Here is a 9,607-nt window from a genome sequence, read left to right on the forward strand (position 1 = left end):
CATGCTGTTTTCCAGAGTGGCTGCACCAGCTTGCATTCCCACCAACAGTGTAGGAGCGTTCCCCTTTCTCCGGATCCTCGCCAGCATCTGTCATTTCCTGACTTGTTAATTTTAGCCATTCTGACTGGTGTGAGGTGGTATCTCATTGTGGTTTTGATTTATATTTCCCTGATGCTGAGTAATGTGGAGCACTTTTTCATGTGTCTGTGCCATCTGGATGTCTTCTTTGCAGAAATGTCTGTTCATGTTCTCTGCCCATTTCTTGATTGGATTATTTGTTCTTTGGGTGTTGAGTTTGATGAGTTCCTTATAGATTTTGGACACTAGCCCTTTATCTGATATGTCGTTTGTAATTATCTTCTCCCATTCTGTCAGTTGTCTTTTGGTTTTGTTAACTGTTTCCTTTGCTGTGCAAAAGCTTTTGATCTTGAAGAAATCCCAATAGTCCATTTTTGCCCTTGCTTCCCTTGCCTTTGGTGATGTTCCTAGGAAGAAGTTGCTGAGCTGAGGTCGAAGAGGTTGCTGCCTGCGTTCTCCTCAAGGATTTTGATGGATTCCTTTCTCACATTGAGGTCCTTCATCCATTTTGAGTCTATTTTTGTGTGTGGTGTAAGGAAATGGTCCAGTTTCATTTTTCTGCATGTGGCCGTCCAATTTTCCCAACACCATTTGTTGAAGAGACTGTCTTTTTTCCATTGGACATTCTTTCCTGCTTTGTCAAAGATTAGTTGACCATAGAGTTGAGGGTCTGTTTCTGGGCTTTCTTTTTTGTTCCATTGATCCATGTGTCTGTTTTTGTGCCAGTACCATACTGTCTTGATGACAGCTTTGTAATAGAGCTTGAAGTCTGGAATTGTGATGCCACCAACTTTGGCTTTCTTTTTCAACATTCCTCTGGCTATTCAAGGTCTTCTTTGGTTCCATACAAATTTTAGGATTATTTGTCCATTTCTTTGAAAAAAAAAATGGGTGGGATTTTGATAGGGATTGCATTAACATGTAGATTGCTTTAGGTTGCATAGACATTTTCACAATATTTGTTTTTCCAGTCCATGAGCATAGAACATTTTTCCATTTCTTTGTGTCTTCCTCAATTTCTTTCACGAATACTTCATAGTTTTCTGAGTATAGGTTCTTTGCCTCTTTGGGTTTTGTTTGTTTGTTTGTTTTGTTTTTTGTTTTAAGATTTTATTTATTTATTTGACAGAGATCACAAGTAGGCAGAGAGGCAGGCAGATAAAGAGGGGGATGCAGGCTCCCTGCTGAGCAGAGAGCCTGATGTGGGGCTCGATCCCAGGACCCTGGGACCATGACCTGAGCCGAAGGCAGAGGCTTTAACCCACTGAGCCACCCAGGTGCTCCTAGTTCTTTGCCTCTTTGGTTAGGTTTATTCCGAGGTATCTTATGGTTTTGAGTGCAATTGTAAATGGGATGGACTCCTTAATTTCTCTTTCTTCTGTCTTGCTGTTGGTGTATAGAAATGCAGCTGATTTCTGTGCATTGATATTATATCCTGACACTTTACTGAATTCCTGTACAAGTTCTAGCAGATTTGGAGTGGAGTCTTTTGGGTTTTCCACATGAAGTATCATATCATTTGCAAAGAGTGAGAGTTTGACTTATTCTTTGCTGATTTGGATGCCTTTAATTTCTTTTTGTTGTCTGATTGCTGAGGCTAGGACTTCTATTACTATGTTGAATAGCAGTGGTGATAACGGACATCCCTGCCGTGTTCCTGACCTTAGCGGAAAAGCTCTCAGTTTTTCTCCATTGAGAATGATTTTCGCTGTGGGTTTTTCATAGATGGCTTTGATGATATTGAGGTATGTACCCTCTATCCCTACACTTTGAATAGTTTTGATCAAGAAAGGATGCTGTACTTTGTCAAAAGCTTTTTCAGCATCTATTGAGAGTATCATATGGTTCTTGTTCTTTCTTTTATTAATGTATTGTATCACATTGATTGAGTTGTGGATGTTGAACCAACTTGCAGCCCTGGAATAAATCCCACTTGGTCGTGGTGAATAATCCTTTTTATGTACTGTTGGATTCTATTGGCTAGTACTTTGGTGAAAATTTTCGCATCTGTGTTCATCAAGGATATTGGTCTGTAATTCTCTTTTTTGAGAGAATTACTACTTTGTCTGGTTTTGGGATCAAGGTCATGCTGGCCTCATAAAATGAGTTTGGAAGTTTTCCTTCCATTTCTATCTTTTGGAATAGTTTCAGGAGAATAGGAATTAATTCTTCTTTATTTTATTTTATTTTATTAAAGATTTTATTTATTTATTTATTTATTTGACAGAGATCACAAGTAGGCAGAGAGGCAGACAGAGAGAGAGAGGAAGGGAAGCAGGCTTCCTGCTGAGCAGAGAGCCTGATGCGGGGCTTGATCCCAGGACCCTGGGATCATGACCTGAGCCCAAGGCAGAGGCTTTAACCCACTGAGCCACCCAGGTGCTCCAGGAATTAATTCTTCTTTAAATGTTTGGTAGAATTCCCCTGGGAAGCCGTCTGGCCCTGGTCTCTCATTTGTTGGGAGATTTTTGATGACTGCTTCAATCTTCTTACTGGGTATGGGGCTGTTCAGGTTTTCCATTTCTTCCTGGTTCTGTTTTGGCAGTTTATATGTCTCTAGGAATGCATCCATTTCTTCCAGATTGTCAAATTTGCTGGCGTATAGTTGCTCATAATATGTTCTTCTTTTTTTTTTTTAATTAATTAATTAATTTATTTATTTATTTTAAAGATTTTATTTATTTATTTGACAGACAGAGATCACAAGTAAGCAGAGAGGCAGACAGAGAGAGAGTAGGAAGCAGGCTCCCTGCTGAGCAGAGAGCCCGATGCGGGGCTTGATCCCAGGACCCTGAGATCATGACCTGAGCCGAAGGCAGAGGCTTTAACCCACTGAGCCACCCAGGCGCCCCGCTCATAATATGTTCTTATAATTGTTTGTATTTCTTTGGTGTTGGTTGTGATCGCTCCTCTTTCATTCATGATTTTATTTATTTGGGTCTTTCTCTTTTCTTCTTGATAAGTCTGGCCAGGGGTTTATCAATCTTATTAATTCTTTCAAAGAACCAGCTCCTAGTTTCGTTGATTTGTTCTGTTGGGTTTTTTTTGGTTTCTATTTCATTGATTTCTGCTCTGATCTTTATTATTTCTCTTCTCCTGCTGGGTTTAGACTTTCTTTGTTGCTCTTTCTCCAGCTCCTTTAGGTGTAGGGTTAGGTTGTATATTTGAGACGTTTCTTGTTTCTTGAGAAAGGCTTGTATCACTATATATTTTCCTCTCAGGACTGCCTTTGCTGTGTCCCTCAGATTTTGAACCATTGTGTTTTCATTATCATTTGTTTCCATGAATTTTTTCAATTCTTCTTTAATTTCCTGGTTGACTCATTCATTCTTTAGAAGGATGCTCTTTAGTCTCCATGTATTTGGGTTCTTTACAAATTTCCTCTTGTGATTGAGTTCTAGCTTCAGAGCATTGTGGTCTGAAAATATGCAGGGAATGATGCCAATCTTTTGGTACCAGTTAAGACCTGATTTGTGACCCAGGATGTGATCTGTTCTGGAGAATGTTGTATGTAGTAGTGAGGAATGTGTATTCTGTTGCTTTGGGATGGAATGTTCTGAGTATATCTATAAAGTCCATCTGGTCCAGTGCATCATTCAAAGCCCTTGTTTCCTTGTTGATCTTCTGCTTGGATGATCTGTCCATTTCAGCGAGGGGATTATTAAAGTCCCCTACTATTATTGTATTATTGTTGATGTGTTTCTTTGATTTTGTTATTAATTGGTTTATATAGTTGTCTGCTCCCATGTTAGGAGTATAGATATTTAAAATTGTTAGATCTTCTTGTTGGACAGACCCTTTGAGTATGATACAGTGTCCTTCCTCATCTCTCATTATAGTCATTGGCTTAAAATCTAAGTTACCTGAAATAAGGATTGCCACCCCAGCTTTCTTTGATGTCCATTTGCATGGTAAATTGTTTTCCACCCCCTCATAAAGTTGAGTTTCTTAATAGCACACAGTTGGGCCATGTTTTTTAATTCACTCTGAATTAAATCAAATTAAATTCAGTCTCTTTTAGTTGGTTTAAACTGTTGACAAACAGAGTGATTATTGATACAGTTGGATTGCTATCTACTATATATATAATAAATACATGTATAAATATACTTCTTTATTAACATAATGTATTACTTGCCCCAGCGGTACAGGTGTGTGAATCATCAGGCTTACACATTTCACAGCACTCACCATAGCACATACCCTCCCCAATGTCCATAACCCAGCCACTTACAATAAATATTTTTATTTGTTGTCTTTATTCTTTGCTCCTGTTTTTGTCTTCCACGCTTTTTCTGCCTATAGTGGTTTTAATTTTTAATTTAATTTTTTAAAAAATTGTATTGATTTGAGAGAGAGAGAACACAGTGGGGGGAAAGGGATAAGCAGACTTCCTGCTGAGCAGGGAGCCCAATGAGGGGCTTGATCACAGGACCCTGGGATCATGACTTAAGGCAAAGACAGATGCTTAACTGACTGAGCCGCACAGGCACCCCTGCCTATTGTGGTTTTAAATGAACATTTTTATGATTCCATAATCTGTCCTTCCTTAGTATGTATGTGTGTGTGTCTGTGTGTGTAAATTTATTTTTTTAGCATTTTTTCTGGTTGGTGTTCTCTGAGTGCGTTGAATTATGATTTAGTGTCTGACATTAATTTGGGGAAATTCTCATTCATTATTCCTTCAAATGTTTCTTCTGTTCTTTTCTCTTTTTTTTATCCTGGCATTCTCATAACCCATTTGTTACTTTTTTTGTAGTTGTCCCAAAGTCTTTAGATAGTCTGGGTTTTTGGGGTGTTTTGTTTTTGTTTTTTCCAGTCTTTACTTACTTTGCTATCTGGTTTTTAAGGATTCTGTTGATAAGTTAGCTCACAGAATCTTTCTTTAGGTATGTTGGATCTATTAATAAGCCCATCCAAGGCATTCTTTATTTCTGTTGTAGCGTTTTTGATCGGTAGTATTTTGCTTTGATACTTAGCATTTCCATCTCTTTGCCTGCGTTGCCCATCTGTTCTAATATGCTGTATAGTTTACCTATTAGAGTCCTTAACATATTAATCATTTTTAAATTTCTGGTCTGATATTTCAGCATCCCTGCCATATCTGAGTCTGGTTTTGATGCTTGCTCTGTCTTTTCAAATGGTGTGTTTTGCCTTTTGGTACGCCTTGTAATTTTTTTCTTAATGGCCAGAGGTGATGTACCAGGTAGAAAGAACTGATGTAAACAGCCCTTTCGTGACGTGGTGGGTCAGGTGTGTTGGGATGGGAAGCATTCTGTTGTCCTAGAATTAGGGCTCAGTCTTTTAGGTGCCTTTGCCTCTGGAGTATGAGTATCACAAGTCTCTCAGCCTATACCTATCCCTCCTACCTCCTAGGAGGGACAGGATGGCTAGAAGCAACTGGAGTTGGAGGCAGTAGTTTGTACTTTTTCCTCTCTTACGGGTCCAGGAAGAAATGGTTTTACAACCTGTTTAGCTTTCTACTTGTTAGTTCGAAGTTGTGCTTTGCAAGCCTCTTAAATGAGGAGTTGAAAATCAGAAGTCTGATTGTTTTTTGTTTTCTTTGTCTTTTTTTTAATATTTGATTTTAAGAATAGATTTTAAAAATTTACAACTTCACAAAAAATTTTACTTTATTGAGACATAATTTACATATTGTAAAATTCACCCATTTTAAGTGTATAATTCAGTGGCAAATTTTGATAAATTTAACAAGTTGTATAGCCATCACCAAAATCTAGTTTTAGAATATTTTTGTCAACCTAATAAAACTTTTCATGTCCATTTACAGTTAATCCCTATTCTCGCCTCCACCCCCAGGCAACTACTAGCTTACCTTCCATCTGTAGTTTATCTTCTGTCATTTTAGACATTGCAAATAATAAAAGTACATTCACCAATGAATAACTGTGGAGTTTAATGTGGTATATGGTATGAATTTATCCTACAACTAAACCTTTGATTTTATTAATTTTAAGTTGTCAGATTTCCCGAATTCTAATTATTAAATATTTCTATAAAGCCCTTACGATGCCTGGGTGGCTCAGTTGGTTATGCGTCTGCTTTCGGCTCTGGTCATGATCCCAGAGTCCTAGGATTGAGCCCCACATCATGCTCCTTGCTCAGCCAGGGAGCCGGCTTCTCCCTCTCCCTCTCCCTGCTACTCTGTTTGCTTGTGAGCTCTCTCTCTCTGTCAAATAAATAAATAAAATTTATTTTTTTTAAAAAAGCCCTTACTATGTTAAAATTACAATAAGACACTAAAAAGTTATTGTCTTAGCCATCAGCATTGGTGTTACGTGTTTGAGAAGTGTTGGTGGTATTATCATCATTGATAGTGACTGCACAGAAGCCTCATTTTTGCAGCATAGGAAAACAAATACTGAATTTCTTGATGTCTTTCAGACTCAGGGTCTAAATGTGAGACCAAGAAGTTACATCCAAATCTGTGCAACAAATCTGGGCAAAGCATCTATCAGAAACCAGTTTCTGCTTCACAGAAGGTTCCCACAGGAAAGAGGAGCTGCAGGAAGAGTTCAGTTCTAATAAAACCCAGGAAGGTGCATTCAGGGAAGAAATCTTTAAAATGTAATGACTGTGGGAAAACCTTTGGTCAAAGCTTATCTCTTAAACTTCATCAGAAATCTCATACTGGAGAGAAGCCTTATGAATGTAGTAAGTGTAGAAAAGCTCTCAGACAGATTTCATCCCTCATTCTTCATCAGAAAATTCACAATGGAAGGAAAAGCTATGAATGTGGTAAATGTGGAGAAAGCTTCATTCAGAGAACATCTCTTATTCTCCATGGGAAAGTTCATAATGGGAAGGAAACCGCTGACTGTGAGAAGGCCTTGAGTCAGTGCCCACCTCTCAGTGTGGGCCAGAAAATTGATTTTGTTGAGAACATCCACCAGTGTGGAAAGTGTGGAAAAGACTTCATTCGAATGTCATCCCTGTTACTTCATAAGAAAATTCACAGTGGAAAGAAAAGATACAAATGCAACAAATGTGGGAGAGGCTTCAATAAGAAATCAGCCCTTGTTAGACATAAAAGAAATCATACTGGAGAGAAGACCCATGAAAGTGAGAAGGCCTTAAGTCAGAGACCACAGCCGAAAAGTCACCATTTAGAGAATCCTTATAAATGCAGAGCATGTGGAAAATCCTTTAATAGGATTTCATCCATTATGCTTCACCAGAGAATTCATATGTCAAAGAAAACCTACAAATGTGATAAATGCGAGAAGGTCTTCAGGCGGTTTTCAACCCTTATTCTACATCAAAGAATTCATAATGGAGAGAAATTGTACAGATGCAGTAAATGTGAAAAGGTCTGTAATCGGCATTCATCCCTTATTCAACATCAGAAAGTTCATACAAGGAAAAAGAAACTGTTTGAATGTAAGGAATGTGGGAAGATGTTTTCTGGAACTGCCAACCTTAAAATACATCAGAACATTCATTCTGAAGAGAAACCTTTCAAATGCAATAAATGTAGTAAAGTTTTTGGCCGACAGTCTTTTCTTATTGAACATCAGAGAATTCATACTGGAGAAAAACCCTATCAGTGTGAGGAATGTGGAAAAGCCTTCAGTCACCGAATATCTCTTACTCGACATAAGAGAATTCATACTGAAGACAGACCGTATGAATGTGATCAGTGTGGGAAGGCCTTCAGTCAGAGTGCACACCTTGCCCAACATGAAAGAATTCACACTGGAGAAAAACCATATACATGCAAAACATGTGGGAAGGCCTTTAGTCAACGGACATCCCTTATTCTGCATGAAAGAAGTCATACTGGAGAGAAACCGTACGAATGTAATGAATGTGGGAAGGCCTTTAGCAGTGGTTCGGATCTTATTCGGCATCAGAGAAGTCATTCTTCAGAGAAACCATATGAATGCAGTAAATGTGGGAAGGCATATAGTCGGAGTTCATCCCTGATTCGACATCAGAATACACATTCTGAAGAAAAAGCCTGAGTCTGTTTTAACTATGTGAAAGCATAGAGTGAGGCTATCAAGGTAGCAGAGACCAAGGCATTGGATAATGCACTTGTCTATAAGATAAGTTTTGTAAAAATGGGACCGTTTGATGATGTATCCCACTTTGAAAGCCAAAGAGCAGAAGTCATTGGTGACTTTGACCAGATGATTTGTGATCAGCTGAGTCAGTGACCTTATCATGGGTCCTAATTTCAAAGTAGCAAACTCATATGATTTGATCAGTCATTTTTAGTGAATACCACTCTTCATGTGATAAGAATTACTGATATTTTATTTCCAGAGTTAATTTAAAGCTGTTTCATTAGTCACACACAACAAAGTAGAACTACAGAGTCCATATTTGTGGATGGGGCTCTGAGCCTGATTTAAGGTCACATGAAGAATGAGTTGAAGTTTGTCTCTTAGGACTGGAACTATCACATGTAAGAGATTTCCTGGGCAAACCAGGGTGCTGCTTGCAGTTGGCAGATATGGGTGAGAGAAGAGTGAGTCTTCAGGTGGTTAAAGATAGTCCTCATAATTGTGTGAATCAGTTGAGTCACTGCCATATTGTCTCTGAATGAAGATACTGATATTCGTTGTGTGAAAAATCTGACAAGCCTGAGACAAACTGATGGGAAAAAAAGAAAGCAGAGAAATGAGAAGTTAAAAGCAGGGAGAAATTATTTGTTACTGTTTTACTAAAAATAAATTTGTCTATATTTATATAAATAAACATTGGTATTTTCCTGTAAGAGCCCTGGTGTGTAATAAGTGATTGGTGGAAAACGAGATGCCATTCCTTGAATATGTCCTCTCAAAATGCATATGTCGAACCCCTAACCTCTAATGTGATGGTATTTTGAAATGGGACCTTTGGGAGATATTTAGGGAATAGATGAGGTTATGCGGGTGCATCATGATAGGATTAGTGTCTTTAAAAAAAAAGGATGCCAGAGATCTTGCTCTCTCTAGTTTATGAAGATACTGCAGGAAGATGGCTGTATATAAGCCAGGAAGGTAGTCCGCACTACATCCAACCATGTGACACCCTGACCTCGGACTTTCAGCCTCCAAAACTAGAAAATAAGTTTCTTTTGTTTAAGTCACGTCGTCTGTGGTATTTTGTTATGGCATCTGGAATGGCTAATACATGGAGGGGGGGAACTCTGGATTTATGTACCAGGCTCTTTTCCTGTCTGCTAATCACCATATATAATAGCTTTCAGTCTCTGTTTCCAGCTTGTGCAAAGTATGTGAGAAATAAAATCAGTTTTTTTGTTACTGGGCTGTATATACTTGCACTCTTCTGCAAAAGCCATTTTTAAAACCACCCATACCCTGTTAAGGTAACTGTGAAATGCATGACCACATGGCTTTAGGTCACCCTGATTTTGACCACAACTGAGAAAATAACATCCAGATTTGCAGAGGGTAAGCATGCATACAGGGTAACAGTTAATTTTCATTTACACTTGTCATAGTAGTTCTGTAAAATCAGCATAAAAAATGTCTGACATTTGGAGCAAATAGGTGAGCAG

General features: G+C 38.4%; 1 protein-coding gene across 6 annotated transcripts in view; it reads left to right on the forward strand.

The window, feature by feature from the left end:
* Positions 1-9,350, forward strand: part of ZNF667 (zinc finger protein 667) — a 31,812-nt gene extending 22,462 nt beyond the window's left edge. For all 6 annotated transcript variants that reach the window (XM_080827758.1, XM_080827755.1, XM_080827756.1 and 3 more), the window contains one exon: positions 6,484-9,350. In XM_080827758.1, coding sequence (XP_080683884.1) covers positions 6,484-8,063 — 1,580 coding nt within the window. In that variant the 3' untranslated portion in view covers positions 8,064-9,350. The remainder of the gene's footprint in view (positions 1-6,483) is intronic.
* The last annotated feature ends 257 nt before the right edge of the window (positions 9,351-9,607 follow it).

Source organism: Martes martes (genome assembly GCF_963455335.1).
Source record: "Martes martes genome assembly, chromosome: 17".
Taxonomy (NCBI): domain Eukaryota; kingdom Metazoa; phylum Chordata; class Mammalia; order Carnivora; family Mustelidae; genus Martes; species Martes martes.